General features: G+C 41.1%; 1 protein-coding gene and 1 long non-coding RNA gene across 3 annotated transcripts in view; one reads left to right on the plus strand and one right to left on the minus strand.

Annotated features, from left to right (window-relative positions):
* LOC309827914 overlaps positions 1 to 12,057 on the minus strand; it is a 33,789-nt gene extending 21,732 nt beyond the window's left edge. Inside the window, exons 1-2 of the long non-coding RNA XR_014297263.1 lie at positions 11,994 to 12,057; positions 7,364 to 7,653 (exon numbers count right to left, since the gene is read on the minus strand). This is a non-coding gene — a long non-coding RNA (uncharacterized lncRNA). The remainder of the gene's footprint in view (positions 1 to 7,363; positions 7,654 to 11,993) is intronic.
* Positions 12,058 to 12,192: 135 nt separating this feature from the next.
* HIGD1A (HIG1 hypoxia inducible domain family member 1A) lies at positions 12,193 to 19,346 on the plus strand (the record flags this gene model as incomplete). 2 transcript variants are annotated; one of them, XM_082662834.1, is made up of 4 exons in its annotated part: positions 12,193 to 12,329; positions 16,773 to 16,887; positions 17,527 to 17,661; positions 18,346 to 19,346. In XM_082662834.1, 3 exons carry the CDS (start codon positions 16,791 to 16,793, stop codon positions 18,393 to 18,395), a joined length of 282 nt encoding a protein of 93 aa, XP_082518960.1. In that variant the 3' UTR covers positions 18,396 to 19,346. The 2 variants fall into 2 exon arrangements, with proteins under 2 accessions (XP_082518960.1, XP_082518959.1); XM_082662833.1 differs by lacking the exon at positions 12,193 to 12,329 and having other exon boundaries at positions 16,755 to 16,887.
* Between the last annotated feature and the right edge of the window lie 1,314 nt (positions 19,347 to 20,660).

Below are 20,660 nucleotides of genomic sequence, written 5' to 3' on the forward strand. Positions count from 1 at the left end.
TCATTTGGTCAACTATTACACACAACTATGGGCCAGCCCTTATATCATCCTCCTGTTTTATTTAGTGTGCACCACCAAAATTGTAGGTACTTCATAATATAATTTTATTTTCTAATATAATTCTATTTTCAGAGGTTTCTAGAGAAAACAGTTTATATTCTGGCTTGAAAACCTTCCTTACTACACTGTATTCCTGACAAGAAGACTCCAGAAATACCCTAATTAGCCCCTGAAATCATTGGTCTTTAATCCTAAATTAGACAGAATAAAATATCTAACTGGTCTGTGGGATGAATTCACCTCTCCAAATCTCGTAGCCTCAGACCTTCCCAGAACATTCATATATAGGTGGGCTCTGGGAAAATAATAGGCCTCAGAAAATAATTTATTTTGGTTCCATCAGAAGTGACCCTTCTCAGGATGAACTCGATCTGATTTTCTTTCCCTGACGTCAAAATGTAATTTAAGTATCCTGTGACCTATCCCACTGAGATTAAAGCTTCTGACTAGAGCTCTTTCCCTTCCTTATTGACTTTACACATATTTTTTCAGGCTTATAGTTTCTTTTATGGGGACGATTGAAGGCTATTTGGTAGCTAAAAAGCAATTCAATTCCCCCTTGCCACCCAAAATTGGCAAACAACCATCATCAAGTCCTTAGTGGACCTTCTCCCCGTGGGTGAGGCTGTCCAAGCGGAAGCTGGGTGATCAGCTGCCAGAGGATTCCACACTGATCGACAACTGGGAATCAGGAGTCCTGAGGGTTGTTCCAACCTCACAGCTCTGTAAGTCTCTTTCCCATGCAGAGAGAGAGACAGAGACAAAGTGGACAAGCCCAACTCCTAGAGCCCTTGTATTGGCACTTGGTCAGATCCTGTGTTAAAGGTTTCTCATGCAGATATACTGTCTTCTTAACTAAGCTGTAGGTTCCCCAGAGGCAGAGTGCTCTGCCTTTCTTTTCCTGTTCTACTCTCTACAGTACACAGCCTAGGGTTCAATATTTAAAAGGTATTCAATAACCCCCAAATTCTCTCATCCTTTTAATGGCATGCTTTAAAGTCACTAATGAATACTCCATATTCAGGGATATGGAGATACAGTTAAGACTTGGTCCCTGCACAAAAGAAACCCATAACATCAGCGTGTAGAAAGACTGACTTGTAATAAAGGCTATATCACAGTTATGGGTGTTGGCATATCTATATATCATAGTTATGGGTGACAGAAGTTCAAATGAGGAAATTGTACATTTTTGCTGGTGAGATGGATGAAGAAAGACTTGACAGATGAAATCCTTTGGACCTGGGACTCAAAGGATGAACAGTGTTTTACCAGGTGAAAGTGAATACCTAAAAACTTGGATAGAACACTCCACTCAATGATAGCAGGATACACATTCTTCTCAAGTGTACATGGAGCATTCTTCAGGATAGACCATATGTTAGGCCGTAAAACAAGTCTCAATAAATTTAAAAGAACTGAAATCATACAAAGTATGTTCTCTGACCACAATGGAATTAAATTAAATCAACAACAGAAGGAAATTTAGGGGATTCACAACTATGTGGAAATTAAACAACATACTCCTAAGTAACCAATGAGTCAAAGAAGAAATCACAAGGGAAACTATAAAATACTTTGAGATGAAAGAAACCAAAAACAAAATACAAAAAACTTATAGGATACAGTGAAAGCAATGCTTAGAAGGAAATGTATAGCTGTAAATGCCTATGTTAAAAAAGAAAAAAGACCTCAAATAAAGGAATTAACCTGCCACCTTAAGACCCTAGAAAAAGTAGAGCAAACTAAACTCAAAGCAAGCGTAATGAAAGACAAAACAAATACTAGAGCAGAAATAAATGAAAGAGAACAAAAATACAACAGAGAAAAAAAAAATTTTAAGTTGTTCTTTGAAAAGATCAATAAAATTGAAAAAACTGAAAAAAAATAGGAAGAAGGAATAAAAGGGAGAAGACTCAAATCACTAAAATAAGGAATAAAAGAGGGATTAAGAAAGGAATAAAAAGGATTGTAAGGGAATACTATGAACAACTGTATGCCAACAAATTAGATAATTTAGAAGAAATGGACAAATTTCTAGAAAAATACAAAACTACCAAAACTGTCTTAGAAGGAAACAAAAAATCTGAATAGACCTATAATAAAGGATTGAATTAGTAATCAAAAAACTTCCCACAAAGAAAAGCCCATGATCCGATGGCTTCACTGGAGACTTCTAACAAACATTTAAAGAACTACCACCAATCCTTTCAAAATCTATCAAAAAACAGAAGAAGGAACACTTCCCAACTCATTCTATGAACCATTATTACTCTGATACCAAAATCCAACAGACATTACAAGAAAAGAAAACTGCAGACCAATATCCCTTGTGGATATAGTCACACACACGCACACAAACAATTCAACAAAATACCAGCAAACCAAATCTAACAATATACACTACACACCATGATAAGTTGGAATTTTTTCCACAAATGCAAGGTTGGCCCAACACATTAAAATCAACCAATGTAATATACCATATTACTAGAATAAAAGACAAAAACCACATGATCATCTCAGTAGATGCAGAAAAAAGCATTTGACAATCTTCAACACCCTATGATATGATAAAAGCATGCAATAAACTGGATAGACACTTTTCCAAAGAAACATCAAATGGCCAATGAGCACATAAAAACATACTAAACATTATTAGCATCAGGGAAATGAAAATCAAAACCACAATGAAATACCTCTTTACACCCACTGGGATAGCTATAATCAAAAAAGATGAACAATAATATGTGTGGATGAGGATGTGGAGAAATTGAAAACCTCATTAATTGCTGCTGGGAATGTAAAACGGTACTGCTCCTCTGGAAAACAATTTGCCAGTTCCTTAGAAAGTTAAACATGGGGGAATTCCCTGGCTGTCCAATGGTTAGAACTCTGTGCTTTCAGTGCCTAGGGCGTGGGTTCAATCCCTTGTCAGGGAACTAAGATCCCACAGCCAAGTGCCATGGCCAAAAAAAAAAAAGTTAAACATAAAAGTTACCATATGATCCACCTAGGTATAGGTATACACCCATGAAAATTGAAATTATATATATGTCCACAGAAAAAACATGTACATGACTGTTCCCAATAATTTTATTCATAATAGCCAAAAAGTAGAAACAATCCAAATGTCCATCAATTGATGAATGGATAAACAAAATGTGGTGTGTGTGTGTGTACATATATATGTGTGTACACACACACACACACACACACACACACACATATCCGTGCCTTGGGATATTATTTAGCCATCAAAAAGGAACGAAACACCTATACATGCTAAAACATGGATGAACCTTGAAAGCACTGTGCTAAGTGAAAGAAACCAGATACAAAAGTCCACATATGATTCCATTTTTATGACATATCCAGAATAGGGAAATCCATAGACAAAGAAAATAGATTAGTGAGTGCTTGCCTGGGCGGGGTCGGGGGGAGGTTGCGGGGAGACAGAGGGCGACTGGGCGTGATAGTTAATGGGCATCACCCAGATTTGGCATGATAAAAATGCTGGTCTGGAATTAAAGCTGACAGTTATACAACTTTGTGAATATATTAAAAACCACTGAATTGTACACCCTAAAGGGGTGAATTTTATGGTATGTGAATTACATCTCAATGTTTTAAAACTCAGATAAATGATGGAATCGGAATCAGTGTGATATACTTAGCATAGAACAAAGTGGAACTAAACTTTGACTTTTATTTGATCATTTGTTGCAATAATGTTAAGGAAGAAAAGCAGAGCACAAGATTCAATGGATTGTAGTAATTCATTCTGCAAAAGTTTAATGGAGTTCTTGCCATCCTATGTAACTATGCTAGTTGCTTCAGAGTGTACAAACGTGAATGGTGCTCAGTTCCTCTCCATGTGTCTTAGAAGTTAATGGAAAGGCTAGAAGAGGATACAATGGACTGATAGCCCAAAGAGGGCTGGTTCTGCTTGTCTACTCACGCATTGCGTATGTCAGAGCAGTCCACCAGGCTTCCATTTCTGGGAGCCCCAGAATAGGCCTCCCTGGAAAGACAATGACTGGTGAGATGAAGGCTAACAGGCTGCCCCAGAGACACTTGATTAAGTTACAGAATGAAATCACACCTTGATCTCTCAGATGAGAGAGAGAGAGAGAGAGAGAGAGAGACAGAGACAGAGACAGAGACAGAGACAGAGACAGAGAGAGAGAGAGAGAGAGAGACAGAGACAGAGAGAGAGAGAGAGAGAGAGAGAGAGAACGGGAGGAGGGAGCACAAAAGCACAGCGGTGGGCCCTTCTGTCCGGGGCCCTTGACTGAGAAAAGGGAAGGATTGGGTCAGATTACTCTGACCCCTGACTTAGCTTAGTACAAGTTCCTCTAGACAAGAGGGGAGGGGAGGGGTGCTGTAAGACAGAAAAACTCAAACATAAGAGTTGTCACACAACAGGTTTTATCAGAGATTAAGAAAACAAGGGGAATGGGTAACTTGTATGGGTTGTACTTGAAAAAGTACAACCTGGGTGGGAAGAGATGTCCTTCCTCAACTTCAACAAAGTGAAAAAGAACAGAGGCACAGCCTGAACTGTATGGGGCCTGATAGAATAATGGGGCGTAGCTTAGCACCAAGTGATAGGAGACGGGACAGCATCGTGCATAAACACCAGAGTGAGCATGACAGTTGACTCATGTCATGGGAACAGCAATGTGGAGACACAGCTAAGATCATAGGGATGAAAAGAGATGTAAGACTGGCATATAGTGGATATAGCAGGAAGATCCTAGCTTTCTTGATGGGAGCAGATTGGGGTAATAACTCTTCTGTTACCATTTCTATTATTAGGTGTGCTTCCCTGACTCTTCATATCTGAGTGGGGCCCCGAGAAACTTAGGTTACACAGAATACAAAGCAAAATGCTAAAAATGACTCAACAAAATATAAAGTGCTAGGGAAAGGGAGTGTGTTTCAAAAGAAAAATGGGTAGCATCAGGGAATTCCCTGGTGGTCCAGTGATTAGGACTTGGCACTTTCACTGCTGTGGCCCAGGCTCAATCCTTGGTTGGGGAACTAAGATCTTGCAAGCTGCACGGCCCGGGCAAAAAAAAAAAAAAGAAAGAAATAGAAAAAGGGGCAGCATCAGCTTGAAGATCAGGAAAGATTTTATTTACAAAGGTAGTAGCATATGAAGTTGAAAGGATATAAAAGATTTTAAAAAGTGTTTTCTGATCACAATAAATTTGGTTTGATAAATACAGAAAAGAAAAACACAGAGAAAAAAATGAAAATCCCAAATTATTATTCTATACTCAGATAAAACCAGCATTAACATTTGAGGGGGGACTTCACTGGTGGTGCAGTAGTTAAGAATCCACCTGCCAATACAGGGGACACAAGTTCGATCCCTGGTTTGGGAAAATCCCACATGCCACAGAGCAACTAAGCCCTTGCGCCACAACCACTGAGCCTGCGCTCCAGAGCCCATGAGCCACAAATACTGAGCCCATGTGCCACAACTACTGAAGCCCGCGCGCCTAGAGCCCATGCTCCGCAACAAGAAGCCACCGCAATGAGAAGGCCGCGCACCGCAACAAAGAGTAGCCCCTGCTCACCGCAACTAGAGGAAGCCCGAGCGCAGCAACGAAGACCCAACACAGCCAAAAATAAATAAATAAAATAAATAAATTTATTTTAAAAATAAATAAATTACATTCCCCTTTAAAAAAAACACATTTGAGGGGTACACCTTTCCTCATTTTATTTATTTATACCTCTATTTATAATATTTATACCTCTATTTACCTCTATTTATTTATACCTCTATTATAATATCTGTAATATCTATAAATATAGATATACAGATATGAAAGTGCATGTGTTTGTGAATATATACATACATATATAGATATACCTACATACACACACACACACACACACACACACACACACATATTTCAAAACAAAAGTTGTGATTGATAAGGATTCTAACAGGAGAAATGGAAGGTAAGAGAAAGACCAGGCACAGGCAAGGAAAAGAAAGCACAGAGGCAATGGAACCTTCCAGAAAGAGTATGAGCTAAACGGGACTGGATTCAAATCCTGCCTCTGCTTCCATGGAAACATAAGCAAGTTACCTAACCATGCTGAACCTCAGTTTCCTCATGTGTAAAATGGGGATAATAATATTTACTCGATGGAGCTGTTTTAACGATCACTTGAGTACATTAAGTACGTAGCAGTGTGCCCAGAGAATGGGAGGCGCTGAGCGTGTGCTGGTGTTGTACAGCAGGCTGTCTGGGTAGCTGCATGTGGTGCTGCTTGTTTCTGATGTAAGATACTTGCAGGTAAGAGGGAGGCCAGGGACACTCTCACTATAGCTCAGGGATCACAAGGATTCCAGACCCCAGCTAAAGGAAAGAGCGAACTGCCCTTAAGCAACAACTCTCCCAATTTCAGGAGAAATCATGATCTGCGCGGGGCACTTAATGCTTAGCCATCTCATGGCCTGTCATTTCCCTCTAATCAGACATACTGTACTAGGCGACAGGCCAAGGTTATGAGGTCACTTTTTCTACAGTTATTTTAATACTCATCATTCTAGAAACTCTTCTGACTCTCATAAAACAAAGTAGCAGAAGGACTTTGATGGCTAGCACTTGTCTGCTGACTCACTGAGTGAACTTGGGTCAGGCACATAATCTTCCTTTTCCAGGTTTTCCAGAAACAGGATAGGCGGGTTCCTGTCCCTGAGCAAAAGCATCAGCACAGGGACGGTAATTCAGGGCCACCAATTTGGGTGAAGTGTCTGTCTGCATAATCCATTTTTCTCTCAGAGTTATAGAAGTAATTGTCCATCCATCTCTGGCAAAGGAGACCATTATCCTGTCCTTACTGAGATATGGATCTCATTTAGATGTCGGCTACGTTTATGAGCCCTCAATTCATTAAGCCATCAAGACAAACAGATGGTGCCTCACAATCAGTGTCACGGCAAAATGACGTGGAGGGCTTGGAGATGTCAACAGAAACCTATTTGCAGTGCCACTGAGTATGGCAGTGCCTTCCATAAGAGGCACCTCATCCTCAGAGAATTAGCAGGCTGTACAAATAGCCCTAAATCATTGTTGGGAGAGACAGAGTGGGGGGAAGCAGAGAGGCCATCAGTATCCAAGGCAGTGGGGGAGAGGAGAGGAGGATTCTGAAAGGGAGACGGTCAATGGTGGGTGATCACGAGAATTAAGAAGCCACAGGAGCCCACAGTCCCTGCCCAGCTACTGCAGCCCCAGTAGCTGAAATGCAGCTAAAGTCCCTGAACTCAGGTACTCACCTCTGCAGAGAGATAGTCTTGAGTCAACAAGTATTTTCCATGTGCAGCACACCATCAGGTGCTGTGGGCGAAAATGTTTAACAGAGGTTCTGATGCCAGGGTGCTTGTAACCCAACGTTCATGCATAACCACGGTACTCTCCATCATACCAAGTACCAGGAGCCAGCTGCGGAGCCCAGGTGGAAAATCGTGTTTATCCTGTCTGGTGGAAAGAGCTGTTCACCTGTGGTGAACAGAAAGCTTTTGCTTCCAGTGATCGATTCTTTCTTTGCGTAATCTAGTCAAATTACCTGTACAAATACAGATTATAAAAATAAGTCAATCTTTTCAGTTATATAGCTTATATAAGATTACAAATTTTCTAATTTTTAAAATCAGTATATAAAGTACATAAAACTAAAAGACCAAGACCATCAAGGATTTACCCAATTCTGCTTACTCATTCTCTACTAAAAGGCACATTTAATAAATTATATAGGATATAAAATTATATAAATTTTTTGGTCATTGTATGATTTGCATTACCTTTTTCTTTTTTTAATTTTTACTGGAGTATAGTTGATTTACAATGTTGTGTTAGTTTCAGGTATACATAAAATTATATAAATTTTTAAGACGAGATTGTTGTGTTGTTAATTCCAAATCCAATTATCTCCAAAGCAAGGGAATGAGGCAGGAGGGCTTCAGCTCAGTTAGAGAAGTTCCGTGCCCACCCCCCGCAACCAAATAACTAACAGGAAGAAGAAAAAGGAATTCTGAGGAGCTTCAGTGAATCCAAGATCCATTTTTTAGTGACAACCGCACAGTTTTTTGTTGGAAAATATTATCAGTGAAAACAGTCTTGCATCAAGGGTAAAATGATGCAAATGTATTTCCTTATTTAATCTGTTTAAGTGCTTTCCTGTATAAATGATCCTCTCAACATCACTGGGCCAGTTTGGTCAGAGCACAGTACTATGAGAGGGAAGGCACAGTCTCACCTCTGCCACCGATCTTCAGAAGGCTTGCCCCTTGTCATTCAGTTATCTGCCCACATGTCACTGGCTACATGTGCACAAAAGTAGGAGTAGCATCAAGGATTTACCCAGGTTTCATGTTCAGTTAGTGGGATGGAAAGCAGTTCTACCAACCAAGTCAGGGAATTTAAAGAGAAAGTACAGGATTATGAGGAAGGGGTGTCCAGAGCAGGGGGAAGGAGAAGAGAGAGATAATTATGTTCAGTTACGGACGTGCTATGGAGTCTGAAATTTTATGATAGCCCGGACCCTAGTCAATTCTCCCTGGAGACTCGACTGTATGGACTATTGCTACTTTAAAGCAGCAGGCCTTGTCAAGGTGGTAGAGGGGTGACACTACAGCATGTAGCAGCCTTCCCTATCCTTAAGACCCAGGATATGGCTTCAATATAAAGAATATAAGCTACATACTGAATAGTCTTGTTTTCTGGCAGAGAAATGCTAATAGTCCTTTTCTAATGCATTCAACTTCACTACCAAGTACCTCAAATTCACTCAGCTCTTGAAACATCCTGCTCCAAAACCTTCAAGGGCCACCTAATATAATATTGTCCAAGTTCTTTGATTAGCGTTTAAGGTCCTCCCCAGTAAGCTTAGGCCTACTTTCCATTATTCTCTGACTCTGCTTTAGTCACAGATTTTTGCCTTTTCCCCACTCACTGTCCTCCGTGCCAGAGCTACAATCCCATAGTCTACCTCTATTCCTCTGCCCACTGTTTCCTTTTTCTGGAATATTCTTTCAACTTATTTACATGCTAGTCATCCTTCAAAGCCCACTCATTCAAGCCCCTGTCCCAAGAAGCCTTCTTTGAAACTGCTCGCTCACTATGATATCCGCCTGGATTTCCATTCAAAGCACTTATCACAGACTGTTTTTGATACTTTTCTATACCTGTTCCTTTGACCTAATCAGATGATAAATTATTTCAGGGAAGGAACTGAGTCTAATTTCTGAGTCCTGTACAGGGCACAATATACATGTCCAGTATTTGCTGACTGTGACTCTCAACTGTAGTTTGAAAATAGTCATAGATATTACCAATTTTCTCAGAAGTTTTAATATTTGTTTTAGACAAAATTCCACAAAGATCACACAGTATTTTTTTAAGGATGTCAAAAAACAGATAGTGTAGCTTTAAGCTGAGCCTTAGCCCAAATCTGAGTTTAGAAGCCCATTTCTCTTATAGTGCATATGATCATGTGCGGACAGCTACTTGGAGCATGAGAAGTTACAGAGGCTCCCTAAAGAGGGGAAATTAGCAAAGCTGTCAGAGACTTCTTGTGCTGCCTTCCTATAAATTACAGGTGGATTAATTTAATACATGAGAACCCAAATAATTTTTTAAAGTTTTTTGCATCAATATTATACTTTGAAATAACACAAAGTAAGAAGAATGGAATAATATATGTTGTACATTTGTCACCGATGTCTTATGAAAAATTATTATGGAAATTTTAATAGTTTAATCAGTTGTCACTGTTGTTTTCTTTTAACATGATACTGAATAAAGTAGCGAACAATCTTTAAAAAAAACTTCTGCATCATCTGATACAGATAGGCATCATCACCATTTACCAAGATTTTTGTTTCTACATATGATGAGATCATTTCTTAAACAAATAGGGCAGGGTCTGCATCTTTCTGGACAATGCATGGCATAGGAATTTTTAAACTAATAGCTAACACTCTACATTTATTTCCCCATTAACCACCACTACTTTTATTCCCCACTTTACAAAGGAAGAAAGTGAAGCCCAAGGTCATGGCTAGTATGTGGCTAAATTGGGACCAGCACTGGTCTGCCTGACCCCAAATCTCATTCTCTGGAAATTAGCAAATTAGCGAACATTATTTTGATTCATATAAATCCTCTTCAGGAATGAACATGCTGTGGTCACTGCTGCAGTTAGCCTTTGTTTTTCCAGAATCAAAGGACTTGACTTCTACTTTACTTTTTTAAAAATTTAATTAATTAATTTATTTATTTTTGGCTGCGTTGGATCTTCGTTGCTGTGCTCGGGCTTTCTCTAGCTGTGGGGAGCGGGGGCTACTCTTCCTTGTGGTGCCTGGGCTTCTCATTGAGATGGCTTCTCTTTGTTTTGGAGCACAGGCTCTAGGCGCGCGGGCTTCAACAGCTGTGGCACGCGGGCTTAGTAGGTGTGGCGCACGGGCTTAGTTGCTCTGTGGCATGTGGGATCTTCCCAGACCAGGGCTCAAACCCATATCCCCTGCATTGGCAGGAGGATTCTTAACCACTGCGCCACCAGGGAAGCCCTTGCTTTACTTATGCATGACTTTCATATTCAAATCTGTCAAGCTCTTTTATCGCTTTAATTACCCTAAATGAGTTCCTTATCTTCCTACTTCCTTTTTTTTTTCCAAAAATTTTTTTGGCTGCACTGCCCGGCATTCAGGCATGCAGGATCTTAGCTCCCCGACCAGGGATCGACCCGTGCCCCCTGAAATGGAAGCGTGGAGTCCTAACCACTGAACCGTCAAGGAATTGCCCCCTACTTATCTTTTAAGCCATCCAGCTACTGCATTAGTTGTCACTTCTTTTTTTTTTAATAAATTCATTTATTTTGTTTATTTATTTTATTTTTGGCTGCGTTGGGTCTTCGTTGCGGTGCGCGGGCTTCTCATTGCGGTGGCTTCTCTTGTGGAGCACGGACTCTAGGAGCACGGGCTCAGTAGTTATGGCTCGCGGGCTCTAGAGCACAGGCTCAGCAGTTATGGCGCACGGGCTTAGTTGCTCTGCGGCATGTGGGATCTTCCCGGACCAGGGCTCAAACCCGTGTCCCCTGCACTGGCAAGCGGATTCTTAACCGCTGTGCCACCAGGGAAGCCCCTGTCACTTCTTCTTTTAACACTATTGAGGCCCTACTGAGCTCAAAGACAGTGTTCAAGGAGATGCCTGCATGAACCAGACAAAATACGTGCCCTCAAGCAGCTGAAAGTACTCCACATGACCAAAGTAAAGGGTTTTTAATTTATCGTACTCAGCATGAATGTTTCCTACCAGTGTTTTAACTCAATTATGAGACAAAAGATTTTCAAAATCCTGAGCCTAAAACACTGAGCTTCTACCTGTGGGATAAAGCACTTGGCAGTCTGCCTCGTTTCGTGGTTACATCCAGAGATTCTAGTTTAGTTAGAGTCCCCACGGTAGCGCTTGATGCCCTGCACTAATTCGCCAGGTAGCTATCGATTGCTCTACGAACAAATTTGGGGCTCTGTCCCGGGAAGTTCACTGCCACAAGGGGCCTCTGACACTTCTTTCCTCAGGTAAACCACCCCGATCTAGGTGGAGTCACCCGTGCTTGCAATGAGTGGCTTCCTCCCACTACCGTGTAAGCGCCAAGCCGGAGGCCGACAGCGCACGTTCGTGGCGGATAACCGCCAGGGCTTGGGAGCGGCTCCAGCGCCCCACCGCCGCCGGCGCCCCCGAAGGCAGGAACATGCTCCCTCCTCACCCGCAGCACCCCAAGGACCTGCCGCGGTTGAACTCCCTGATCCGCGGCCCCGCCCGGCCGGCGCTCGGGACACCGCCTTCGCGGTGCTCGCTGCCGCCGCCGCGACCCGAGAGAAAGAGGGCGAGAGTAATCTCAAGTACCGCCGGGCCAAGGGCCAAGAGTCCTCCAGCGTCCTCAGCGGAATCCCGGTCGCCGACCTCTCACCTCTGACGCGATCGCTACGTGACAGCCGGGGATGCGGAGTCACCGCCCGCGCACGTCGCCCCAGCCAATCCGGAGCTCGCTCCGGGCCGCCCCACCCACTGCGTACAGGCCCGCACTCACCCGCCGGCACCGACACTGGCGTACCAGCCACTGGCTTCTGATTGGCTGAGGCCAGCTGTGGGCGGAACTGGGAAAAGCCGGGCAGACTGCTGGTGCGCGAGGTGGGTCAGCAGCTGGTAGGAGCCGGTAGGAACCTGCGACGTCGTGCAGTTGTAAGTGATGCATGCCGGGGTTTTGGGAGCGGGGGACGCCGGGCAGTGGGATGGGAAGAAGTGAGGCCGCGCTGGGCCAGGCTGAGAGCACCTTGGGAGGGTTGGGGATCGCAGGACTGGGAGTGGGGGCGATGCCTGGGCTGAAGGGGGCGAAGTCTGGTTGGCGGGGCTCAGGTCCCACCTCGCGGTGCAGGGGAGGCTGGTGAGGGCCTACGGAGCCTATGAGGGGATGCAGCAAAGGCTTGAGGAGCGAAGCCTCGCGGATGGAGCTGGGGAGGGACGGGGCTGGGGCCGACTTCGGGGAACTCGTAGAGCGGGGTGGGTGAGGAGGGATTGAGAGGGCGGGCGCTCAGGCCATGGAGTCCTGACAAGGTCACAAGAAGAGAGAGGGGAGGAAAGTTGAAGGGTTGAGAGGAGGGCGTAAAACCAAACGACCTTCCTGCCATCGGCTTCATCTTCTCCCCGGGCCGCTATTCCGTTCCACGTTTGGCGACCCTCTTCGGCCCTAGGAAGGTTAACAAGGACCCGGGCATGTATCAAGCATCTCTGCCGTAATTTACATTTCTCCTGGAAAAGTAAACCTGCCAGATTAGAAATTACAAAACATAGCAGGGGATTAGTATTGGAAGCAGCCGAAATGATTCGGCAGGTTTATTCGCCTCTTTTGTTTGACCTGTGCGGGAAGCAGTTATTTCCTTCTTCGGGGTAATCCCTATGGAAGGAATCTCTGCTTTCGGAAGTACCCAGACCAGTTTGGATGAAAAGTTATGATGGATTGAAGCGGTACCACGCCCCAGCATGATAATCGTATTTGAGTTCTGTATACCAGGGGTTCTCTTGCTTCCCTGTGCACCAGAATCTCTTGAAGGGGTCTTCTTAAGATACAGATTCCTTGGGCCCTGCCCCAGACCATCTGAATCAGAATCTTCCGGGGTGGCGCCTTGCAGCCATTTTAAACAGGCTGACAGGTAACGGATGCAAAATCAAAATTTGAAACCATGGTTGTTAGATAGTAGTTCCAGTGACCAAAATGACAGGCTGTGAAGATCCTTAAGTCTTTACATCACGTGATGCTGGGCAGCTCCAGTTCCCTTATGCCTCTTCTAGGTTCCCATGCATTTGGAAAGGTCTTCAGTAGTATCTTACCAAGTTTACAGACTACTTCGTGTTTTCCAAACTGGCTTTGAGTATCTGGTTATAGGTTCCTCTTTTTGTACCTGTTCAACTTTCCGACAGAGATCTGGGTCAGCTGCTGCAGGTGGATGAGAAAATTATAATAAAGGAAAATTCAGAAGTGGCGCTAGGGAAAAAAAAAAATCTTCAAATCACACTTGAAATCGTTAGATGAATTAAGTCACTGGGAAAGAAGGTTCCATTTAATTTTAGGCATGACTGACATTTTTTACAATTCAAAGAAAGAGATGTGGGCTCCTGTTAAGGAGTGGATTTTAAATGTTTTTCAGATTAAATACATACCAGCATTATAAGACAGATGATTTGGCAATATATTGTCAATCAAAAGAACCCACAACTGTGTATCAGGAGAGCTGGGTTCTAATCCTACTGCCAGAGATGTATTCCTGTTGTTGAGCAGTTCATTTTACCCTTCATAACCTTTTTTTTTTTTTTTGCTTCTGTAAAATAAGCCTATTGGCATGGATTAATAATCTGGGTTTTTTTTTTTTTGGCGGTACGCGGGCCTCTCACTGCTGTGGCCTCTCCCGTTGCGGAGCACAGGCTCCAGACGCGCAGGCTCAGCGGCCATGGCTCACGGGCCCAGCCGCTCCGCGGCACGTGGGATCTTCCCAGACCGGGGCACGAACCCGTGTCCCCTGCATCGGCAGGCGGACTCTCAACCACTACGCCACCAGGGAAGCCCAATAATCTGGGTTTTTACTCTCAAGTTATATGATCTGTACTTACCCTGATATTTTAAAAGTGAACCATTTTGTATTTAGGTGGCTATAAATCATGAATACTTGGGAAACTTCTAGGTGGTCATTAGGAAGAGAATTATCAAAATCTTTTACTCAGGGAGTGTTACAGATATATATTATGCTAGATATATAATTTGAACCACAGAGTAACAAATAACTTTGTGATATATTGGACTTCTAATATTCCCCTTTATTTTATCCTGAAATGTGCACACAAGGTGTTCTGGATCAGAGACAGATTATCATTAGTCACTTGAGACATAATGACCACATGGTTCCCTCACACCCTGATTCTTTCCCCAGGGACTACTTTCTGAAAGCCAGATCTAATGTCCTGTTCGTACAAACTGCTGAAAGGTGATCCGCCTCCCTCCTGAAAGGAAGGAGAAGGGAACTTTTGCACCATTGACCTGTTGGACAGTTAAAGTTATCCAGATGTGAGAGATTAAAGGAAAAACTACCAACTTTCTTGCTTTTAAAGACAATTCCCAAATGACTTCTTAGTTTAGGAATAATTAAGGCAGAGGAAGAAAACATGCTTTTATATATGTAAAAGAAGGTGCTAGTTTTTAAAAGTGGATTGTGGTATATAATGGTTTTGTCTCTTGTGGTTGCAAGGCTCCAAGACCTACTCAGGTTATCATGTGTTCTTTCATAGATACAATATAAGAATTAAAAGAAAAATAAGCACTTATGTACATACAGCTTGACATTTTTATTACTGACTCTACAAATGTGTATAATTGTTAGTTTTCACTAAATTTTCCTAATTACCTGAGAATAATTTTAAGTGTTGAAAATATTACTTTACAATTTATTCAACAAACATTTTGTGGTCTACTTTATGTAATAAGCATCATGCCAGGCTATGGTATAGACACAAGCAGGACAGGTGTAACCTCCTGACTTCAAGGATTCTAGTGAGAAAAACAGTTAAACTTCCATTTATAAGAAAGAGTTATTATAGAGAAAGCATCGGGTCCTATGGGACTGCGTAACCAAAGCACTTATCATAAACTGGGAGAGTCAGAGAAGACTTTCCAGAGCAGGTCAGTTAAGGCAAGAAACCGAAAAATGGGAGGTCTTAGCCCAGAAAGAGTACCTGAAGGAAATGAAAAGGGAAGAAACGTTTTAGGCAGAGGAAGTAGCTTGTGCAAAGGCTCAGAGGTTTAGAGAGCATCTATAAGAAGTTTAATGTGATTAGAATGTGGGGTTGGTGAGGGAGGTTGAAGGAGGATTTGTGATAAAAACAGAAAAGTTTTTGAAACTATTGCCTTTGGGAAGTTTAGATTGGTTATGAAGGAAACTAATAAACATACTGGCCTAAAATAAATACAGTATTTAATCTTACCATCTAGTACATTTATATAGTATCTCGTTGATGGTTTGTTTTGTTTTGTTTTGTTTACCGCACAGCGTAGAGGATCTTAGTTCCCTGGCGGGGGATTGAACTCATGCCCCCTGCAGTGGAAGTGTAGAGACTTAACCACTGGACCGCCAGGGAAGTCACCATTTATGTAGTATCTTGAAAGCCAATCTCAAATATTTCTCTGAAACTTCCCAAACTTTTTTATCCAAAAGACATCACACTCTAAATTCTCATTGTCTCTGTTGGCAAAGTGATCACACTCTGGCATGTCTATTTTAAAGAAACTAATTTGTGAAACATTATTTCAGTGTTTACATTCTATCTCTTCAAATATAGTGAGCATCCTGAACCTTGAGCTTGTTGAACCTTGTATATAATAAAAGCTCAGAGAAAGTAAGGGTTTATTCAACTAGCAGGTAATGAAGCACAAAAAAGAAGAGAAAGTCTAGTCCTAATTTCTTCTATCTAGCTGTGTGATACTGTACAACTCATTGGGATTAAGGTTTTCTTCTCTGTCAGATGACAGAATTGGACTCTTCCCAATGAGGATGGGGGCTTGGAGGGACAATCTCACTTTTCAAACTAAGCACTAAGCCTCCCCTCTAGAGTTGGATTTTCTTTGAGGACCTTGACTACTACTAAACCCCTTGAATAGCAGAGTGTTGAATGAGAGCTGTTATTACTGAAGGGAGTGTTATGCACATGAAAAACCCAGAAGCTAAGGTAAGACTATATGGGTAATGGCAGTTCACTTTTGAGTTTATTGTAATTGACGTCAATCAGAGTCTTGTGCAGTTATATACTATGTTTGACTCCCTTTTTTATCTATGGGTAAAGTTTATAGTCTGTTCAGCTCAGTCAGAAGGAAGTATGTACATAGTTACTGTGACTAAGGTGAAATTGAATTTGTTATTACTTTATTGTGATGAAATGCCTACTAGCGTCCTGTGTAAAAAAACTGACCAAAAAAGGAGAATGGAGCCTTGGTCCCTTTGTGATAGAAATGAATCTTTTTTTTCTGCCCTCTAGTTCATATAATCAGGCCAGTATCTTGCCTTTTTTGGTACCACTTAAAGGAATAGTCTTATAAAAGAAGTATGCTTTTAACTGCAGAACCTCATGGAAATTCTATTTCAGGAAGATTCTTCAATCACCATGTCAAGTGACACAGATGTTTCTCTTTCTTCATATGATGAAGGTCAGGGATCTAAACTTATCCGAAAAGCTAGAGAGGCACCATTTGTCCCCATTGGTAAGTTTGAGTTTGATCGTCTAATAAGCTATTGTAAGCTTTAACACAGTAGAAGTGTGGTAAACTTGTTTGGTTCATCAAGAATTTCCTGAAAGCATTTATTTTTGAATATTTTTTCATATCTTGAAATATGCTTAGATTGGTATGATGTAGCTCTTATTATAAAAATTCTTCTCTGTGTAGTCAGACTTCTTGTTTTAGTGACTTATTTCAGTGAATGTGTTGGGACCTCAAGACTACCATCAGTCTCAATGATTTGCTGGAAGGACTCACAAGACTAAGAGTTGTTATACTCACAGTTGTGGTTCATTACAGTCTCTACTATATTAACTGATTGCCTTTGGGGATGGAAGTAAGACAGAGAAGAGTTCCCCTGGCACTCTTAAAGGAATTTATTTACTGGCTTCACAAGCCCACATTTTAAAGATGATCTTAACTTTCTGGATCTGCTACTGTTTGCTTCCAATTGTGGATTTTTAGTTCTGAGGGGGGAAAATTAAAAATTCAATTTGTATGTTAGCTGGTTAATGGTCTCCTAAAGCATCCTTATAAAAAAAAATAGAACGTTGATTGATGATAAAATCATCTTGATTCCCTGCCCGCATGCATCTGACATACTTGTGACTGTCTGTTTTACAGGAATGGCAGGTTTTGCAGCAATCGTTGCATATGGATTATATAAATTGAAGAGCAGGGGCAATACTAAAATGTCTGTTCACCTGATCCACATGCGCGTGGCAGCCCAAGGCTTTGTTGTGGGAGCAATGACTCTTGGTAGGTTCCTACAGGACATTTCAAATTTGTGGCTCCCCATTAATGGATTTCTTTGTAAATAAAACAAGGTAGATACTTTTAGCTGACTTTGAAGCAGTTTGCAAATATCACTTATATTCATTTTCACATAAAAACTGAATTAATAGAAATAGTTCAAGTAGTGACATAGTTTTACTGTCTATGATATAATATTACTAAGGTTTTAAAGAAAGAAAGAAAAGATAGTACTGCCCATCACTGAGTTTATAATTTCTTTGAAGAGTCTAGATATGCAAATAGGGTTGGTAATAAGATCCATCATCTGGGAGAGACATGATTGCTGTTTTATTGAGTTTTTGAAGGTGGAAAAGATATTACATGCTTTTATAGGCTTTATAATTAATTGACTTTATCTGGTATTATATAGCAAGAGTAACTCCTTTTAAGGTTGCCAGATAAATATTGATATTTTAACAGTCTGAGCTAGTCACACTGGCCTTGAGATACTTGGGAAATTGTGTAAAAAGAATTTTAGAAATTTGAATTGTTTAAGAAAGCAAGAATGTAAGCAGCCTGGTGCCTGGTTCCCCTTGTAAATATTGTATGCTAGCAAGGGTGCTACTTTTAGCTATTTTATGAACTGTTTTTAACTTTTTAACACTGAAGAAAATATTTAAATGCTTAACTAGCATTCTTTTTCTTTAGGTATGGGATATTCCATGTATCAAGAATTCTGGGCAAAACCTAAACCTTAGAAGAGGAGATGCTGTCTTGGTCTCGGTGGTGCTTGCTTTAGTTAGACATCTCATATTGAGGTTATATGTTTATGTTGAAAATAAATTCTGTGGGTCAGACAATAACATAGTAATTTGAATATTGGCTTCCTTTCTTGCAGGCTTGATTTGCCTGGTGACTGGTTCACTAGCTAAGTCATTCAGGGGAGTCAGATGAGCACAAAAACATGTCACTTTTAAATGCACTCGATATTGGTACAGTGTCCACCTTCTTAAACTTTTCTGATAAAATTAGTTGTAAAGAGGACAACATGCCAAACCTGAAAATGCTCCCAGTTGCTGCAGAATATCATACACTTTTGATGTAATGTAGGAACCCTATTTACCCCAGTTAATTTAACTCTTTCTGACTGCCTTGTGGACTGAGTACTGTTTTTAAGGTCTGGCTGGCTCTTGAAGAACCCTTTCAGAACAGTGCACGGAATACAACATTATAAACCTCCCAGCAACTATGTGTGTGTTTTTAAACCAAACCTAAAGAGCTGGTAACAGCTGCTTTGAAGTAGTATCTGTTTCAGAATCATAGTTGTAAACATGAGAATAACTTAACTGGAGATCCCCGTTTAGCTGTTTTGTAATTGCAGAATTATAGTTTGCTGCTGTTATATTAGAATAATTTTTAAATGGCATTTTGAAATAGAAGTGTGTATTTTAAGTGCTAATGCAAAGGTGAATGAAAAATACTTTTTAAATGTGTGCAGTCTGTTTATTTCCTCTGAAAGAATCATAAATGTTAAACTAAATAAATCGCCTGTAATGGAAGAGATTTATGAGCAAGCTGGTTTGGTCAGACATTATACAAACTTTGGTATACTACAGAATGCTTTGTTGTACTTGTGAAATTCTCTTGTCTAACCTGAATTTACCTTCCATGGTGATAACATGGTAAATGTAATGTTATTAAAGTAAGTGAACACATCCAATGTCTTGTATTTATTTCAATTTGGAAAAAAATATCATTCTTCAAAGTAGCACAAGTAGTTCCAAGAAAAGAGGGAGAACATTTTATGCCTTTTGTAGGAGCCATAGTTAAAGACTATTTAACGAACAGGAATAATAGCTAACGTTTATTGAGCATTTACTGTGTGCCACACACTGCTCTAAGCACTTTTCATGTAAAATGTCATTTAAGTTTCCTAACAACCCTAAGAAGTAGGAGCTATGATCCTCATTTCATGGAGGAGGAGACTGAGGTATGAATAGTTTTAAGTAATTAACCCAAGGTCACATAAGCTAGAGAAGGTTGTAGGTTTGGGACTGGAACCTGGGCAGTCAAGCAGTAGATGCCAACAGAGACTTGAAATGTTGGCCTTTGTGAAGTTAATGCTGCATGGCAGCGGTTACCATAAATTCGTACTGTTAGACAAGAGGGTACAGCATGGTCTTGGCTCACTGCTCCACTGACTGTATAACCTGGACCAATCAAGGTTTTCTCAGTTTTCTGCTAGTTAGAAATGAGAGATTGGACTATATAATTTCTATAGTCCTATCTAGTTTATAGATCATTACATGGGTCTATGGGAAATGTGCTTTAAAAATATAAGCTATTACAAGGAACTCTTCTCAGCCTCCAGTAGACATTATAGGAGTTGCTTGTAGGCAGTCCTAACAATTATTTCATGAAGGATAAGCCTTCTATAGAAGAACAAATTTGTGAACAAGTTTCAGAAACTTTCTAATGGATGAGTACATTATTGATTTTGTTAAATAAATACTAATTGAGAGAAGCTGATCTAGACAAATGCCAGAGGATAGAAGAACAGGAGCAAAATGTTGAGACTGTAGTGAGCATATTAAGTGATCAGGAGACAATAAGTAAGGGTGCTTGCCTGAAGAAGACAGTGGTAAATTAGGGTGGATGAATAGGCTGGCATCAGATTATGGAAGTTCTTAAAAGTGGCTCAAGTGGATGTAACACTACTTTTTACTGAGTCAGACCTGGGTTCATGGTTTTGCCACTTAGGAGCCGAGCAGCCATGGTTTCCTCATCTGTAAAGTGGGGACAATGTCAGTGGCCTAGGGTTGCTGGGAAGATAAAATGCAATGGTGAACATAACAGGGCTTAGCATAGCACCTGATGCATTAGTAATCTCTGAATGGCTGCTGTTACCATTGTTACTGTTAGGCTTGGGAATGTGGCAGCACAGAAGGTGTGTGGGCCCTCCTCTCACAACTTACAGTCTAGCACAGAAGGCTGGCATTAGATCAGTGATTTCGAAAAGCATG

This window comes from Grampus griseus (genome assembly GCF_964374135.1).
Source record: "Grampus griseus genome assembly, chromosome: 10".
In the NCBI taxonomy this organism is placed as follows: Eukaryota; Metazoa; Chordata; class Mammalia; order Artiodactyla; family Delphinidae; genus Grampus; species Grampus griseus.